This window comes from Dryobates pubescens, chromosome 18, assembly GCF_014839835.1.
Source record: "Dryobates pubescens isolate bDryPub1 chromosome 18, bDryPub1.pri, whole genome shotgun sequence".
Taxonomy (NCBI): Eukaryota; Metazoa; Chordata; class Aves; order Piciformes; family Picidae; genus Dryobates; species Dryobates pubescens.
Genome location: NC_071629.1, coordinates 20,048,910 through 20,067,294, shown reverse-complemented (window position 1 = coordinate 20,067,294; position 18,385 = coordinate 20,048,910). Strand labels below are relative to the sequence as shown.

Genomic DNA, 18,385 nt, shown 5'->3' with positions numbered 1-18,385 from the left:
TCGCAAGGTCACCTGGCCAACGCTCAGCCCTGGTCCCCCAGGAAAGAGCTCTGCTGCAACACAGACCTGGCCTGACACTCACTAGTTTTGAGGCCTTCGGTGACAGCAGCTGGCAGGAGCCGATTTGTGACACCAGCTTGTGGGGAAACCAGGACACTTGAGGAAGCGATCTGGCAGCTCAGAGGTTTGCAGCTGGCAGAGCAACCCTTTGTAACCGAACCCAGACCCCTAGGGGCGATTGCAGAGCAGCAGCCCTACAGGCACCCCACGGACAGCCACATCCCAGGCAGCCTGCGGGGGGCAACACAGGGCAGCCTACACAGGCCCGAAGAAGGGCAACAAGGAAACGAGGTGAGAACAAAAGACTGGGGGGGGGGTGGTGTGAAAAAAAAAACCCCAACAAAACCCCAAACCTTCACACAACTATTTGTTAAAAAACAAAAACAGGAGAAAAAGAAAGAAAGCAAGCAAGCAACCTTTTGGCCCTGCTGTGCCTGCAGGTCTCCTGGGCATCCTAGGAAGAGGAGACACTGCCCCTTTCTTGTGCTGCTCAGCGATGCAACGCACCCGGCGGCACCTCGGAGAGGGAGCGCCACGAACCGTAGTGCAAGCGGACTGAGCCAATAAATAGGCCCTCCCCAACATTCCACCTTGTCAAAGAACACGGACTGCAGTTCAGGAAAACAAAAGAATTTGTTTTGTTTCCCCCCACCCCCCACCCCCCCCCACTTTTTTGTGTGTTTGGAACTGAAGTTAAGTCAGCTGCTTTCACAAATGGACGTTTGCGCAGCCGGACTGCAGGGTGCTTTTGACACCGAGTTTGCCAATTCACCACTGGGGCCCCTCTTCCACCAACAGTGGTGTACAAAGTAGGTCCCTTCTTAGTTTATATATATATATGTGTATATATATATATATAAAACTCTATAATAAAGTCTGGAAGATCAATATAAATACTGCTCCAGAAATGCAAAAGAAAAGAAACAGTGTTGACATCCCCGACTTGGATATTACAGCTCAGTGTCCTCCTCCTCCTCCTCCTCCTCCTGGGTGCTTTCTGCTCCTCTGGAAAAGTCTTAGCGGCGCAGAGGTTCGAGTTTCCGGAACTTCAGTGCCGAGCTGGATGCCAAAGCATCTTGGTTTGAAGAAGAATTCACTGTGTCTGGGGACTGGAACAAGACTCTGCCGCGGTGGTTGAAGACGTAGAAAGACGGGTGGTTCCGTAAGGTGTCAAAGGTCCTGCGGGAGGAAGGTGACAGCAAACGCAAGGACGACGTTAATGGAGCCAGAGGAGTGTCAGGGGTGGAAGGGGCATCGAGGATCAGCCAGTTCCAGCCCCCACTGCTCGTGGCCAGGGACACCTCACACTACAGCAGGTTGCTCACAGCCACATCCAGCCTGGCTGCAAACACCTCCAGGCAGGAGGCTTCCACCACCTCCCTGGGCAACCTGTGCCAGGCTCTCACCACCCTCCTGGGGAACAACTTCTTCCTCACATCCAATCTGAACCCACTCATTTCTAGTTTTGCTCCATCCCCCCTGGTCTGAGAAAGTTCTTCCCAGAGAGAGTTGTTGGCCATTGGAATGTGCTGCCCAGGGAGGTGGTGGAGTCCCCATCCCTGGAGGTGTTCAAGAGGGGATTGGATGTGGCACTTGGAGCCGTGGTTTAGTCATGAGGTCTGTGGTGACAGGTTGGACTTGGTGATCTTTGAGGTCTCTTCCAACCTTGGTGATACTGTGATACTCCCTGACACCCTCAAAAATCCCTCCCCAGCTTTCTTGGAGCCCCCTTCAGATACTGGAAGGCCACAGTTAGGTCTCCTTGGAGCCTTTTCTTCTCCAGACTGAACAGCCCCAACTCCCTCAGTCTGTCCTCACAGGAGAGGAGCTCCAGCTCTCTGCTCATCCTCGTGGCCCTTCTCTGGGTCAGGTTCCAGCATACCCAGATTCCTCCTGTAATAGAGGCTCCAGAACTGGACACAGTCCTCCAGGTGGGGTCTCACCAGAGCAGGGTAGAGACTCTTGGGCTTGAGAAGATTCAAGCATAGGGGTTTAGAAGAGTCAAGCCTAGGGTTTAGGCATGGAAATACAAGTTTGGAATCCCAAACTCACTCACTTTAGAGGTTTCCTAAGCCAAAGCACAGAGAAAATACAAAGCCCAGTGTGGAAAATGCCAGCTGCTCAATATGCAAAGGTTGAGCAGCCTGCAAACCTCACCTTCCTTCCTGAGCTCTGGGGCATGCACAGGGACCAGCCTTACTCCAGCCCTCGCTTGTCTTAACACCTTGGCAAGCTTTACTTCAGCTTTCCATCCCTTTCTGTGTCTGAGGTCAGGGGGTTTAGGTAAATGCCATGAAATACAACAATGTCAAGTGCCTTGTATAGGTCAGTGTGAGATTCAAATGCAGTTCAGTGTGAGAGTCAAACAGCTCAGACTCTTGCAAAGAAGCCAAGACAGAGGGTGAGCCAGGCACGCTGCCCCATACTCCATAAGACCATCTCATGACAGCAGCTGGTAACTGCTGAGCTCTTACTTCCCAGCTAGGTATTTCATTCCTCTACCAACACTGCAGAGCAGGAGTTTAGATGAGGAAAAGCAGGAATTTCATTCAATCTGCTGTCCAGCTCTGAAATTCAGGCCATTGTTGGTCTTCCCAGGTGTGACACTCTCAGCCTCCCTGCCTGCAACATGCATTTAAGAGCTGAGCTGAAGAGTGAGCTACAGAGGGGAGCAGACACAGGTGTTTAGGACAAGAAGAAGTAAAACATACTTATTCTTTAGTTCTGAAGTGGCATCCATGTCTTTAAACTCTCCTGCAATATGTACTATCCCATAGCAGGTAGCTGCAAAGGCTAAGAGAGTCTGAAGGACTATCTGTAAGAGAGGGAAGCACAAGACAACAGACACATTACTGCAGAGTTACCACAAGCAGTGTCCAGTGACAGCTAGTGTTTACAGAGGGGGGCAGCTCAGCACCAGGGAAACTGAGGCATGAGAAGATCACAGAATGGCAAGTTGGAAGGAAGCTCAAGGAGCATCTGCTCCAACCTTTGCAGTGGAGTTGAAATGAGCTGGCCCAGCACCCTGCCAAGCTGTCTTCAAACTGCCCAATGTAGGAGACTCCACTGCTGCCCTTGGGAGATGATGCCAGTGTCTGACTGTTCTCATGAGGAAACACTTTGTTCTGGAGTCCAATGGGATCTCCCCAGCAGTAACTTCTCCCCACCACCCCTTGTCTTTTCCATGGCACCCCCTGTACAAAGGCAGTCTCCATCCCCCTGGCAGCCACCCTTTATGTACTGGTACATGGTGATAAGGTCTCCTCTAGCCTTCTCTTCTCCAGGCTGAACAACCCCAGCTCTCTCAGCCTTTTCCCACATGGCAGGGCTGCCAGCCCTCTGATCACTCTCCTGGCTCTTGTCTGGGCCACAAGGTTAAATGCCCTGCCTGATGATGGCTGAGCTGAGCAGAGCTTCAGCTGCCTGACACCCTGGGTTGTCCTGGAGGAACTGAACTGATTCACACAGCTCCTCAGCAAGATCCTTAGAACAAAACACCCTGCTCTTCTGCACCTCAGGATCTAATGCTCTCCCCAAAGAACGAGGTGGCTGCCACCACACGCTGTGCAGCAGTGGCCCTGCTTCTTGTGGGTGTTTGATCTCCTCACCTTTCTGATTAAGCAAACCAAAAAAAAACCACCCAAGAGGGAATAACTGGAAGTGGAATTTTACCACCACCACCACTAAAATGTTCCAAATACATAATGCAAATGACAAAAAAAAACCCCACCCCAACCCTCCACCCACTCCTGAAGCACATTATGCTGGGATCAAATGGGCATGCAGCCACTCTGGGTAAACAAATGTCAGCCAACAAAAGCCAGAGGGAGGAGGGTGTTTATGCTGCAAAGGAGGAGATGAATGCAAAAATCCTCTGTGCTGTGTTCAGGGAATTCCTGGCCAAGATGCTTCAGGGTAGTTCTAAAGAAGGAGAGGGAGGTTTTGGACCTGGGGTTTGTTCTCTCTGACAGCTCTGACACAGTGCAGGAAGCTGGGAGAGCAAATGCAGTTTACTTTTGAGAGGGGGAGCTCCAATTGAAGTGCAATGAAAAAACCACTTCACCCTTTATTCTTGCCTATCACATAAAAATGCAAGTGAGAAAGACCAAGCTATCCAGACAGCATCACAAGAGCTGCAAGAGCTTGAACTTACATCTATGGGCAATGTTTCATCTTCCTTTTCTGTTAATCTCATGTAAGAACGATCTACAAAACAGAGAGAGACACAGGCATCAAACACTGGTACAGCAAACAAACAGAACAGCAGGGCAGAGACCCCACAAGAGCTGGCTGTAGGTCTCAGACATACACCAGACCCAACCATCCCCAGGCAGCTGGTCTTGCTTTGAGACTCTGCTCCCTCTGAATACAGCTGATCCCACTGAACTGAAATGGGACTTTCCTGTGACCCTTCATTGCACTGCAAAACTCTGGCACAGTTATTTCTTCTAGAATCATAGAATGATTGTGGTTGGGAAAAACCCCTAAGATCCAACCATTCCCTACTTCTACTAAGGCTGGTGCTAAACCATGTCCCTCAGCACCACATCTCTGCTTCTCTGAAACACTTTCATGGATGGGGACCCAACCATCTCCCCCGGGGAGCCCGTTCCAGCGTTTGAGAATCCTTTCAGGGAAGAAGTTTCTTTTCCCACCCAACCTAAACCTCCTCTGGTGCAACTTGAGGACATTTCTTCCCGTCCTGTCACTTGTTATTAAGGAGAATCGTCCCTGGCGCCAGGACGACGGTTGCGAGGACGGCAGACGCAAGAAATGAAGCCGCGATCCAGCGACGGGCACCCTCCCGCCCTCTCTCCCCTCCCTGCCCCGGCTGCCGCGGCGCCTGCCCGGGGCGAGCCCCGCTCTCCTGCCGGAGAGTTCCCGGCGAGCACCGACTCCGCTCTTTCCGCAGCGCAGCTCTCAAGGGCAGGAGCGCCCCAGCCGGCGTGCCCGGCGGCGCCGCGGGGCCCCCCGCGGGCACGGTGATGATGATGCCGCCGCGGCCCGGTCCGCTCCCCGCCCCGGAGCTCCTCCGGCGGCCGGGCGAGGGTGACGGGGCCCGGCAGGCCTCCCCGCGCCGCAGCCCCCTCCCTCCTCAAGCGGTGCGGCCGGCGCAGGCCAGCCCCCGCCGCCCGCTCACTCACGCTGCGCCGCCGAGAAGGCCGCGTGGGCCAGGGCGAAGAGGCCGAGCCCCACCAGCCCCTTCCACACCGAGGCGGCCGCCATCGCTGCTGCCGCCGCCGCCGCCAGGGGCGCCCGCAGCCCGCGGCGCCTGCTGATGGCGTCACTCGGGGGCGGAGCTTCCGGGGCGGGGCCGCGCCGCCGCTTTCCCGCGCGGGGCCGAGGCCGGGGAAGGTGCCCCGCGGGTAGGAGGGGGAGCGCTGGCAGGGAAGCGCCCGTCGGGCAGATGAGAGGCAAGCGAGCCTCAGGACCGGGCCAGGAGGATGGCCTCATGGCTGAACGCAGAGTGCGGGGCCACAGGAGCCCGCGGCAGTTCCCACGTTCCATGTGGGTAACCTCAAAGCTTTGAAGCTCCCATGCAAGAGCAGTGGTGCCAAGGCGTGCGCGCACCGACTCCCGACTGAGCAAGGCATGGGGCACAGCAAGGAAACCCGGCTGTGCTGCAGGGACAAGCATCCTCGCTCCTCCATGCCACCTAAGGCACAAAGATCACAAAATCTTTGTGGTTGGAAAAGACCTGTAAGATCACTGAGTCCAACCATTCCCTAACTCTGCCATGGCTGGTGCTAAACCATGGCCCTCAGCACCACGGCTCTGCCTCTCTGAAACACCTTCACGGATGGGGATCCAACCACCTCCCTTGGGAACACTGCTGCCAAAATGTATCAGAATCCTTTACAGGGAAGAGGTTTCTTTCAATGCCAAAGTGCACAAAGGCAATTAGATTCTGCAAATCACCTTTAAGATGATCACTGTGGTATTTACTGCAGCCCTTGCCCCATCAACTGCACAAATCCTCTCTTTATTTCTTGGTAAAGTGGGTGAGAAGTTTAGACTTGATCCCACCTCAGGGCTGACCGCAGTTCCTGGCACTATCCACAGGCCTTGGCGCGGTGTGAAGGCACCATTGTCCTCCAGGTTTCCTCCCAGCTCCAGCTCTGGGGAGCAGTGCAGGCTGCTGCTGTCCCCCAGGAGCCTGGGACAGGGGCAACACACCCCTCCACAGCATCCCACCCCCATCATCACCAACTGCTCCCGTGCATGGGAGCATTAAGTCTGCTGTTTGGTCTTTCTCCCTCTTGCAAACCTCCTTTGACCCTGGCCATCCTTCCATCATTGGGAACTTATTTTTGCACCCTTGAAAGCTGCTTTCCCCACTTCAACCCTCTTGCAAACCTTGTGCCCACTTCTGGGCTCCCCAGTTGAAGAGAGAGAGGGAGCTATTGAAGAGTCCAGTGGCGGCTACAAAGGTGCTGAGGGAACTAGAGCACCTCCATGAAGACGAAAGGCTGAGAGACGTGGGGCTGTTTAGCCTGGAGAAGAGCAGCCTGAGTGGGACTCTTCCAAGAGCTGATCAATAGCTAAAGAGTGGCAGGCAAGAGAGTAGGGCTGGGCTCTTTTCGCTGGCACCCAGTGGTAGGACAAGGGGCAAGGGACGCAAACTGCAGCTCAGGTTTCACTCGAACTGAAGGAGAAACTTCTTTGCTGTGCGGGTGCTGGAGCCCTGGAGCAAGCTGCCCAAAGAGGTTGTGGAATCTCCTCCCCTGGAGACTTTCCAAACCCACCTGGACATGATCCTGGGCACCCTGCTGTGGGTGACCCTGCTCTAGCAGAAGGGCTGGACTGGAGGACCCTTCCAACCCCCACCACGCTGGGATCCTGTAATCTCTGCTCGCTTTCAACTCACTTTCCCTTTTCCCAGCATCCAGACACCGCCTTCGCACCCCGCATCGACCCTCCGGACCTTCGCTGGCTGAAAACATACCCCCAGCCCTTCTCCGGGCCGCACTCTCTCCCCCAGACCCTTTTCCCCTGCCGCACCCTCTCCTCGAGTCCCACTCCCCTGCCCGGCGGCTCCCGTCCCCGCCCCGGCCCGTTCCTATCCGGGCTCCCGGCGGCTCCTGTCCCCGCCCCGCGGCGCCTGCGCCCAGCGCCGCTTCCTGGTGGTGGCGGCGGGGCCGAGCCGGTGCCGGAGCGATGGCGGGGCCGGTGCTGGCGGTGCTGGCCGGGCTGTGGGCGCCGGGGGCGGCGGCGGGCGGGGAGGTGGTGGCGGCGCGTCCCGGGGCGCTGGAGGAGGAGATCGTGTCGGAGAAGGCGGCGGAGGAGAGCCACCGGCAGGACAGCGCCAACCTGCTCGTCTTCATCCTGCTGCTCACCCTCACCATCCTCACCATCTGGCTCTTCAAGCACCGCCGTGCCCGCTTCCTCCATGAGACCGGCCTGGCCATGATCTACGGTGAGGGGCACCCCCACGCACCGCACCTCCCACCCCCGGCACCCTCGCCGTGGGCAGTGCCGCCCTTCTCCTGCCCCGGGCACCGGCACCCCATCCAAGCCGCCCCCGGCTCTGCACTCGGCCGGCTGGTGCGCCTGGGTTGGTGCCTGACCGCCTGCTTCGGTGTCACCACCCGCCCAGGACCGGCTGCCTCACCGCTGCCTGGCGGCCCCCTGCCCGGGGGCTGTGACAGGGCAGGTTGCGTGGGTGTCAGTGTGTGCCAAGGGGTGCCACGGGGACATGCTGCATCCCCTCCCAGTCCCACTGGGACAGCTGGGCTGCGTGTCCCATAGCAGCTCACCCCATCCCCGGCCATGCCTGGGTGTCGCTGGGAGGAGGGTGGGTTGGTTTCCAATCCCGAGATAAGAAGGGCTCTTGAGGGTGGAGTTACTCCCAAATCTCCGGCAGTGGGGATCTAGTTGGCTTTTCTCGGGTGGCCTGGTGGGGCAGCTGCAGCACAGGTAAAGATGGTGGGATTGGGGCTACCACATGCCAAGGAGCATTGAAACTGTCACCAAGCACCAGCAAGCCCCAGTTCCCTCCTCTGGGGCTGAGAGTGGGGACTTGCACTGGTCAGAAGCCTTGCGTCCTGCAGGCTGGGGCCAGAGGTTGTGTTACCACCCTACAGAGCTCCTGAATGTCCATGAAGAAGCTGTCCATGAAGAATGGAGAGGCAGCCTAGGGAGATCCTTGCACCTTTTGCCATGCTCAGGGACCCACAGGGCCAGCAGCTTATGTCCTGCTGCTCAGGAACCTATGCACACAAGCTCCTACTTTTGGGGTTCCTCCTCCTGCTGTGACAGGACCTCTTGATGAGATGCCCTGCTTGAGTTTGCACAAGAAGTGGAGCAAGGCTATGGGTCGAGGGTGTGGGTTCGCAGCTGGTGGCCTGTGATTTCCTGAGGTGATGTGTCCTCTGAAGTGGCCTGAACCACTGCATGGAGATGCCATATGTGGCTCTGCCTGGGTTGTTTAGCATGGCTTGGAGTTCAACCAAAGTAGGACTGGGAGTTGTGGTGGGGGGAGTGATTAACACAACCATGGATCCTTATCTAGACAAGATGTGTTGAGTTTAGCCTGGAAAAGGTGTCTTCTGCTGAGTGCCGTGCTCTCTCCTCAGTGCTGGGTCTCTCCTCAGTGCTGTGTCTCTCCTCAGTGCTGTGTCTCTCCTCAGTGCTGTGTCTCTCCTCAGTCCTGTGGTCTCTCCTCAGTGCCGTGGTCTCTCCTCAGTGCCGTGGTCTCTCCACAGTCCTGTGGTCTCTCCTCAGTGCTGTGTCTCTCCTCAGTGCTGTGTCTCTCCTCAGTCCTGTGGTCTCTCCTCAGTCCTGTGGTCTCTCCTCAGTCCTGTGGTCTCTCCTCAGCGCCGTGGTCTCTCCTCAGTGCTGTCTTTGCCCTTGCTAGTTTTGGATGGTGTGTGACCGAGCTTGGTTGGCGCAGCACCGTGGCCAAGTCCTCTGCCCAGCAGAAAGCTTTGCTGTGATGGCTGTGGCTGGACCCATTTGTGCTGTTGACTTCTGAGATCTTAAGATCCTAAGTTTCAGTTAATTGCAAGCATCCTTCCAAAGGGGAAAAAACAAAAGGAAGAGTGGAGACATTTGTGTCAGCCCAGAGGCACAAAATACTGGTCTGTCATTTCTGATTCCTGCAAGCCACCACTGAGGCAGGTGCAGGCACTGCTGGCCTCCTGCCCCGGGGCAGGGGTGGTCCCCTCCCTGGGATGGGAGCTGTGCTGTGCTGTGCTTCCAGCACAGAAGCTTCTCTTTCTCCTGCTGCCCTGGAGCTCACCGACACGTGGGCCTTCTGTTCCTTCATGCTTTTCAACTTGCCCTTAACCTGTTCTTTGAATCCTGCAGTTTTCTTTTGCTTGGCCCTCTCTTCTCCCTGCCTCACCTGAGTGCTGCCCTTGTTCTCAGGAGACAACCCCAGGTCATTTCAGTCTCCTGCCTATCTGTAAGAGGCATCTTTTCCGTCTGCTCTTTGGCAGGCTCTGCTTAGAGAACCGCTGGCGAAATCGGTCACGTCACCTGCCTGCTCATGCAGAAAATCCCCAGGTTTTCCCAGCTTCTCAGCCTGTGACAGCTGCCACAGGGAAAGGGATGGGTGATTTCCCAAGGAGTGGAGAGATGCTGTTGGTTTACAGCAGCCACTTCAAAGCTGCAGGGAGCAGGGCAGGTGCCACTTCTGCTTCACTGTCCTCGCCCCGCTGCGATGCTTTGCTTTCAGCCCTGGGGAAGTCCACTGAAAATGTGGAAGTGCTGCAGTGGGCAGGCTGCCAAACAGACCCTGAAATCTGGGCAAGAAGGGTAATTTGTAAAAGCTTGTCTTTTTCTGATTCAAAAAAACCCCAAACCAAGCAAACAACTAAGTCAAATCAAACTTTTGCCTACGTCTTTTCTAGCTGAAATACATCAAAGTTCCCTTGGGGTCTGTTTTTTCTCCTGTTCCTCTAAGTTGTATAAGCTCTTGCTCCAAGTGGATTTGTATCTTACTGTCAGCTCAGAGCTGATGTTCAGGAGCTGGGCACAAGGCTGGAGTCATTTCACAGTGATGCAAAACAGGTGGTTAGTAGCCCCTGAGCTTCATTTCAGTGTTCAAAACGAGATCCCCACATCTGAGGTACTCAGCGTTCAGGATTATGAATTATCATCGTATCATAGAATCAGTCAGGGTTGGAAGGGACCACAAGGATCAGCTAGTTCCAACCCCCCCTGCCATGGGCAGGGACACCTCACACTAGATCAGGCTGGCCAGAGCCTCCTCCAGCCTGCTCTTAAACACCTCCAGGGATGGGCCCTCAACCACCTCCCTGGACAACCCATTCCAGGGCTTCACCACTCTCATGGGGAAGAACTTCCTCCTCACCTCCAGCCTGAATCTCCCCACCTCCAGCTTCATTCCATTCCCCCTAGTCCTATCACTACCTGAGATCCTGAGAAGTCCCTCCCCAGCCTTCTTGTAGCCCCCTTCAGATACTGGAAGGCCACAATGAGGTCACCTCAGAGCCTTCTTTTCTCCAGACTCAACAGCCCCAAACTGAACCATTTCGTTTCAGTTCTTCCTGGGTCTCATGGTGGTAGTGGCAGGAACCTCTCTAGAAGCTTAGCTTCCTTCTACATGTTCCTACTTGGCCCCCTGGATTGCCTGTGTCTAAATTGCTTGGGTTTGGAATGCCTTCAGTTGCTGTCTAGCTTTCTCTTTCCTTTTTGGTGTCCAGGTGAATGCTTGCCTGGGGATCCTGTGTGCTTCCACTGCTGCAGAGTGCCTGGCCGGTAACAGATTAGTCTGCGTTTAAAGCCTGGCCTCGGAAATGTTCAGCAAGCACCTGAGGAAAAAAGACAAGACAGAAAAAGCCCATGGGCTTCTGTTCTTTTTAATGAAGTTGGGGCAAGTGGAATGAAAATAACTCCTGCACTTTGCATGAAAGAACTCAATTAATTTCCCAGCTTTGCCCCCTAGCTTCTCCGCTGGTTGCAGCTTTGGGCTGGCGGCTTGCTCGGTGTCAGGTTCCCTCTGCTCTGCTCCCTCCCAGGCCTCTGTTTTGTCAGACCTGTGGCTGCAGCAGCGCGTCGATACTGGCAGAGCAGCTCACCAGTTGCAGCTGCAGCAGCCCTTCGAGCACCAGGAGAGTCTGAGCCGTGAGAGACCTGGGGCTGGTTGGCCTGGGGAAGAGCAGGCTGAGGGGAGATCTTCTTTATAAACACCTGAAGGGTGGGCATCAAAAAGAAGGGGCCAGGCTCTTTGCAGTGCTGTGACAGGATGAGGGACAAACTTGGAACCCAGGAAGTTCCCCATCAACATGAGGAAAACTTCTGTGCTGTAAGGGTGCCGGAGCCCTGGAGCAGGCTGCCCAGGGAACTCATGGAGTCTCTTTCCCTGGAGGCTTTCAAGACCCACCTGGATGTGCTCGTGTGTGACCTGCCCTAGGTGATCCTGCTTTGGCAGGGAGGTTGGACTCAATGATCTCTCAAGCTCTCTTCCAACCCTTAACATTCTTTGATTCTATGAGACTGTCAGAAGCAGGACTATACATTCCATTCTATTCTATTCTATTCTATTCTATTCTATTCTATTCTATTCTATTCTATTCTATTCTATTCTATTCCCTTCTCCTTCTCTTCTCTTCTCTTCTCTTCTCTTCTCTTCTCTTCTCTTCTCTTCTCTTCTCTTCTCTTCTCTTCTCTTCTCTTCTCTTCTCTTCTCTTCTCTTCTCTTCTCTTCTCTTCTCTTCTCTTCTCTTCTCTTCTCTTCTCTTCTCTTCTCTTCTCTTCTCTTCTCTTCTCTTCTCTTCTCTTCTCTTCTCTTCTCTTCTCTTCTCTTCTCTTCTCTTCTCTTCTCTTCCTCTTTCTATTCTCTTCTATTCCACCCTACCCCACCCCACCCCACCCTACCCTACCCAACCCAACCCTACCCTACCCTACCCAACCCAACCCTATCCTACCCTACCCAACTCTATTCTATTCTATTCTATTCTATTCTATTCTATTCTATTCTATTCTATTCTATTCTATTCTATTCTACATGGTCCCCTGAGCTTGGTTGAAGTAGCCTGAGCTCAGGGCCGGTTTTGGTGTCTGAAAACCTCTGGCATCTGAGTTGGGTTTGTCCCAGGAGCCTCCAACGAGCATCATTCTCCCTAGTATCAGGTGATAGAATGAGAGGAAATGGCCTGAAGCTGTGCCTGGAGAGGTTTAGGTTGGAGAGTTGGAGTAGGAACAGTGCCTTTGTTGTCAGAGTGGTCAGGGATTGGCACAGGCTGCCCAGGGAGGTGGTGGAGTCCCCATCCCTGGAGGTGTTCAAGAAATGTGTGGCCATGGCACTTCAGGATGTGGTTTAATGCTCCAGGTGGTGTTGGGTTAAGGGTTTGACTCGATGGTCTCAGTGGACATTTCCAACCTTAATGATTCTATGATTGGGTGGGGAGGACCCATTAGAGGTCCACTGTTGGGCAGGAGGGGCATCTTCATGTTGGCAGAAGAATTGGCTTTAAGCAGAGCAGCACCATGTGCTCCCTGGAGGTTACTCTGATGGTGTGTTGGGAGCCACTGGTGCCAGGCTGGCTGCTTCCCATTCAGCGCCCAGGAGGGGCATGTGTGGATGTGTGGTTGCACATGGTTGTCTTTTCCCACATGGGTTTGGAGAGTGTGTTACAGGGCATGATAAAATGCTTGGGTTTTGGAGCCTCAAGCCCAGTGGTCTTGGCAGATACTGTAGGCTAACCTCCTTTTGCCCTTATCCCATTCCTGGCCAGAGTGGGAAGTTGGCTGCGTGGGGCTGGGAGCGGCTGCCTGGGGAAGCGAGACAGCGAGGACAAGCAGGGCTGCTGCCAGCTGTAGTGCTGCTTTGGGACAGGGATTAAGAGTGGAGAGGTGAGTCAGGATCCCTTCTGAATTCCCAGCAGCCATGTCCTGCCCTTGGTCTGTCCCTCTCTCCTCCTGCCAGCCTCTCACGTCAGAGTGCTGAGCCTGGGCACTACAGAGGTCGCTGGATGTGTTTCCAGCTGAGCGAAGGCAGGCAGCTGCTCCTGCAGGTTTCTGAGGCCTGCATGAAGCTCTGAAAAAAAAAAGATACTGAAAAAGCCACCCCAGGCAGCTCTGGAGGGCTGCAGTGTGGTGTGCCTGGTGCTGCCAGCTCTGTGGGAGTGGAGGAGCAGTTGCAGGGGTAGAGGGTAAATGAGCTCTCCAGTAACTGTCTGGTCAGAAGCAGGCGTGAATAACCCTTGGAAGCTTGCTTTATCCCAGTGAAGTTTTGGCCCTCTCCCATGGTACCTCAAGGGTCACCATAGAATCAGAGATTCACAGAATGCATCAGGTTGGAAGGAGATCATCTTGTCCAACCCCCCTGCAGTGAGCAGGGACATCTCCAACTAGATCAGGTTGCACAGGGCCCCCTCAGGTTTGACCTTGAATGTCTCCAGGGATGGGGCCTCCACCACATCATCTTCTGGGTGAGAGGGAAGCTGGATGTTTTGTCCCAGTGGTGCCATGCATCCCCCTGCCATGTGCTCATGTAAATACATGCTGTGGCATCTTGATTCCTTGACATCCTTGCCTTCATTTCCATACTTGTATTTCTGGAGCACTGGGAAGTCACAGGAGCTAAGAAGCTAGCAGGAAGGTAAGCCAGATGATTCCTCTTTGGTTCCCCCTGTTAGTGATGCTGCTGTGAGAGCAGCTCTCAGATGCTCTCAGTGTGGTGTTGCCTGGAGCAGCTCTCCTAGCTGGAGCTGACCATGCCTAGTTGTGCTGAGAGGGACCTTCTCTGCTGCTGTCAGGGTGATTCTGTACCAGCAGTGCAATGCAGGACAAAGCCCAAAGCTCTGGCGTTGGAAAGCCAAAGCAAGGCTCTGGAACAGGCTGCCTGGGGGGGTGGTGGAGTCACCATCCCTGGAGGTGTTCAGAAAAGGGGTAGACAAGGCACCTGGGGACATGGTCTAGTGGTCATGGAGGTCTTTTCCAACCTTAATGGTTCTGTGCTTCCATGATTCTCTGTGGTGAGCACACCTCTGTGTGTGTGGCTGAAAGGCACTGGTACCTTTGTGAGGACACCTCAGGTGTGCTGCAGGAGTGCCATCTTAGACCAGGGCCTGGGTTTGGGGGGCAGCTCCTGGGTCTGTCAGCCTGCTCCTCAAGGTGGGCCATCTTTGGTGCTGCTGTGATGGCTTAGCAGTAGGGAGTCTCCTTGCAGCCAGTTCTGCCTCTGTTCATGGGCTGGATGTGTGCTCAGGTGGCCCTGCGGTGCATGGACATCCCCTGGCGTGGGAGATGGGAGCTTTACTGCTGTCAAAATGAGCAAATCTTATCCTGGAAAGGTTCTCCTGGGCAGAGAAGACAGAAACCAGGCAGTAGGTTTGGAACTGGCTGCGGGAGGTGTAGAATGCACCAGGAATGCACCGTGGGCTCCTGCCCAGCCATGGCAAAGCTCACAGCCAGGCTCTGTGCCCATGAGATGGTGATGGAGGAAGTGTTTGTTGTTCCCTTTGGTTGGGTGGTGCCCTGCCTGTAGGAGAGCACAGAACAAGGCCTTAATTAAGGCAGCAGTAAAGAAACAGGAGTGTCCTGGGAGGCAAATGGAGAAGACTTCCAAGCCTTGCAGTCTCCCTTTAGCTCCCACATGCCTGAAAGCTTTTCATAAACGTTGTGTGGTTCGGGGATGGGGTTAAGATCCAGGGTTTCTGTGGCCACCCAGATCAAGGAGTTTCCAAACCCTGTTGTGCTGAAGGCTACATGGAAAGGTGTCTTGTGGGACATCCCTCCTCCCCAGCCTGCAGAGGTCAGGAAGCTCTGCCAGGAGAGCGCTCGGTGCGGGTCAGGAGGAGCCGGAGGAGCCAGCGCCGTGTGAGCGCCGTTGATCTGGATGTGAAGCCTCAGAGGGCAGCTCCTCAGCTCTGCTGCCACCCACAAGTGCCATAGAATTGCTGACTTGCAAGTGAAGGCCACAGCCTCCTGTGCAGCAGCGGAGCTGGCAGCAGCATTGGCTCAGGGGGCTGCCCCGAGCCTGCTGGTGCAGAGTTGGAGCTTTGCAGAGGCTGAGGAGCAGACCTGAGGGGCCAGCATGGTTCTCCTCCCCCTCTACTCTGCCCTAGAGAAGAGGAGGCTCAGGGGAGACCTTATTGCCAGCTACAACTACCTGAGGGGAGGTTGTGGACAGATGGGGGTTGGTCTCTTCTCCCAGGCAACCTGTGGCAGAACAAGAGGACACAGTCTCAAGCTGTGCCAGGGGAGATCAAGGCTTGATCTTAGAAAGAAATTCTTCACAGAAAGAGAGGTTGTCCACTGGGATGGGCTGCCCAGGGAGGTGGTGGGGTTGACATGCCTGGAGGTGTTTAAGAAAAGCCTGGATGAGCCACTTAGTGCCATGGTCTAGTTGATTAGCTAGGGTTGGGAGATCAGTTGGACTTGGTGATTTTGGAGGTCTCTTCCAACCTGGTTGCTTCTGTGATTCTGTGCCCAGTTCTGGGCTGCCCAGTTCAAGAGGGACAGGGGACTGGAGAGAGTCCAGCAGAGGGTTATGAGGATGCTGAAGGGACTGGAAGGTTCTGCTCGAGCATGGAGTGTTTGCAGGGCTGATGGGAGGGTGTGGAAGGCTTAATATTGTGTGGGCAGTTTTGTGGGTGGAGGTGGGGCTCAGGTCAGTGAGCAGAGGTCAGGATCCTGGCATGCCTAATGCTGCATCCATGCTCCATGTCCTGAGTGGCCTCAAAAGATGTGTATCCATCGGGTCAAGGGAGGGGGTTCTGCCCCCCTACTCTGCTTTGGTGAGACCCCACCTGCAGTACTGTGTCCACTTCTGGAGCCCCCAATGCAGGAAGGATATGGATCTGTTGGGGAGGCTCCAGAGGAGGCTGCAAAGATGATCAGAGGGCTGGAGCACTTCTCCTTATAGGGACAGGCTGAGAGAGTTGGGGCTGTCCAGCCTGGAGAAGAGAAGGCTCTGGGGAGACCTTAGAGCAGCCTTGCAGTACCCAACGGGAGCTAGGGGAGAGCCCTTCATAAGGACCTGTGGTGATGGGACAAGGGGCAACGATTCGAGACTGAGCAGGGCAAACTTAGGTTGAACATTAGGAAGAAGTTCTTTGCTGTGAAGGTGGTGAGAGACTGGAACAGGTCGCTCAGAGAAGCTGTGGCTGCTTCATGCCCGGAGGCCTTCAAGGCCAGCTCGGACGAGGCCTTGGGCAGCCCGCTCCAGGGGGAGCTGTCCCTGCCCAGGTTGGAGCCGGACGGCGCTGAAGGTCCCTTCCGGCCCAAGGCAGCCTGCGGCGGCGCGAGTCCGAGCGTTAGCCAGGGCTCGGCTCAGCAGCACGTGTCCCCCGCAGGCGTGCTGGTCGGCGTGGTCCTGCGCTACGGCATCCACGTGCCCAGCGACGTCAACAACGTGACGCTGAGCTGCCAGGCGCAGGGCAGCCCCGCCACGCTGCTGGTCAACGTCAGCGGCAAGTACTACGAGTACACGCTCAAGGGCGAGATCAGCGCCCACGAGCTCAACAACGTCCAGGACAACGAGATGCTCAGAAAGGTCAGCCCTTCCCTTCCCTTCCCTTCCCTTCCCTTCCCTTCCCTTCCCTTCCCTTCCCTTCCCTTCCCTTCCCTTCCCTTCCCTTCCCTTCCCTTCCCTTCCCTTCCCTTCCCTTCCCTTCCCTTCCCTTCCCTTCCCTTCCCTTCCCTTCCCTTCCCTTCCCTTCCCTTCCCTTCCCTTCCCTTCCCTTCCCTTCCCTTCCCTTCCCTTCCCTTCCCTTCCCTTCCCTTCCCTTCCCTTCCCTTCCCTTCCCTTCCCTTCCCTTCCCTTCCCTTCCCTTCCCTTCCCTTCCCTTCCCTTCCCTTCCCTTCCCTTCCCTTCCCTTCCCTTCCCTTCCCTTCCCTTCCCTTCCCTTCCCTTCCCTTCCCTTCCCTTCCCTTCCCTTCCCTTCCCTTCCCTTCCCTTCCCTTCCCTTCCCTTCCCTTCCCTTCCCTTCCCTTCCCTTCCCTTCCCTTCCCTTCCCTTCCCTCCCCTCCCCTCCCCTCCCCTCCCCTCCCCTCCCCTTCCCTTCCCTCCCCTCCCCTCCCCTCCCCTCCCCTCCCCTCCCCTCCCTTCCCCTTCCCTCCCCTTCCCTCTCTTTTCCCTTTTCTTTTTTTCCCCTTCCCCTTCCCCTTCCCCTTCCCCTTCCCCTTCCCCTTCCCCTTCCCCTTCCCCTTCCCCTTCCCCTTCCCCTTCCCCTTCCCCTTCCCCCTTTTCCTTTCTCTGCTCCACTGTGATCAGCCCTACATTACTGGCACAGGCTGCCCAGGGAGACTGTAGATCCTGCCTCCCTGCAGGTGTTCAAGGTGTTGCACAAGGCCCTGAGCAGCCTGGGCTGGTGGGAGGTGTCCCTGCCCATGGCAGGGGGGTTAGAACTGGGTGATCCTGAAGGTCCCTTCCAACCCACCCCGTTCTGAGAGGAGATTCTGTGACTCTCTGAATGGAATGAAACTCTGGCTTCAGCTGACCTCAGTGGAAGCTCCTTAAACTCTGACCTGTGCCTCCCAAAGATCCCAGACAGCTCCTCACTATTGTCCCCAGAGCATTGCCCCTGGTGTGTGCCCCCCACCCCCCAGGTGTTTTCTGTGACCTTTCTGGTTGTGCCTTGTCTGGCAGGCTCTCAGGAAGTCCTTTTACTGACTCCTTTCTTTCTTTCTGTTTTTCTCCCCAGGTGACTTTTGATCCTGAAGTATTTTTCAACATTCTGCTTCCCCCAATTATCTTCTATGCAGGCTACAGCTTGAAAAGGGTACGTGCAGGGCCTGCATTTGGAGTTCCTCTCCCTCCAGAGTGTTTGTCACACTTGAGGGTGCTTCAGTGCTGGCTCAGCAGGCCAGGGCTGCAGAGCTGGGCATGGCTTTCCTCGGCACACTTGGGACAGAAGGAGAGCAGGGCTGAGCATGCCCCTGTCAGTCTCATCCATCCCTCTGCCCTGAGGAGGCTCAGCAGCTTCCAGCATGGGTTTGTGCAGGGCTGGGAAGGGTCAGCAGCTTCCAGCATGGCTTTGTGCAGGGCTGGGTGAGGTCAGGCTGGGCCATTTCAGCCATCCTTGCTTTGGAAGCACAGGGGAGGGTGGGAGGCTTTGCGAAAGCAGCAGCTCTCTGCCACGCTGATGGGGAAGGAGAGGAAAATGATCAGGTGTAGCCTGTGGGAGAAGGAAGAAGGAATGCTGCTGAGTTGGGAAATCAGCTCCCAGGGCTTGGAACAGCACCTTATGAGATGCACAGGTAGCAGAAAATGTTCTGTTCATGCTTATTTATGCTGCTTGCACTTGTGCTGGGCGCTGTTCAGCCGTGCTCGTCCACTCGTGGTGTCTGAGCTGGCCCCAGATACCCTCAGACTCTCTGTGGCTGCCTCTGCAGGCTTGAAAGAAATTGT

General features: G+C 55.5%; 2 protein-coding genes across 2 annotated transcripts in view; one reads left to right on the top strand and one right to left on the bottom strand.

Annotated features, from left to right (window-relative positions):
* Nucleotides 1–914: 914 nt before the first annotated feature.
* MMGT1 (membrane magnesium transporter 1) lies at nucleotides 915–5,302 on the bottom strand. The gene is made up of 4 exons (XM_054169565.1): nucleotides 5,205–5,302; nucleotides 4,214–4,266; nucleotides 2,772–2,875; nucleotides 915–1,239 (listed from the first exon to the last, which is right to left on the bottom strand). Exons 1-4 carry the CDS (start codon nucleotides 5,284–5,286, stop codon nucleotides 1,077–1,079), a joined length of 402 nt encoding a protein of 133 aa, XP_054025540.1. The 5' UTR covers nucleotides 5,287–5,302; the 3' UTR covers nucleotides 915–1,076.
* A 1,904-nt stretch (nucleotides 5,303–7,206) lies between these two features.
* The window catches only part of SLC9A6 (solute carrier family 9 member A6), a 39,371-nt gene continuing 28,192 nt past the window's right edge, over nucleotides 7,207–18,385 (top strand). The window contains exons 1-3 of the mRNA XM_054169566.1: nucleotides 7,207–7,477; nucleotides 16,329–16,528; nucleotides 17,679–17,756. Of these exons, the coding sequence (XP_054025541.1) occupies nucleotides 7,219–7,477; nucleotides 16,329–16,528; nucleotides 17,679–17,756 (537 nt within the window). The 5' untranslated portion in view covers nucleotides 7,207–7,218. The remainder of the gene's footprint in view (nucleotides 7,478–16,328; nucleotides 16,529–17,678; nucleotides 17,757–18,385) is intronic.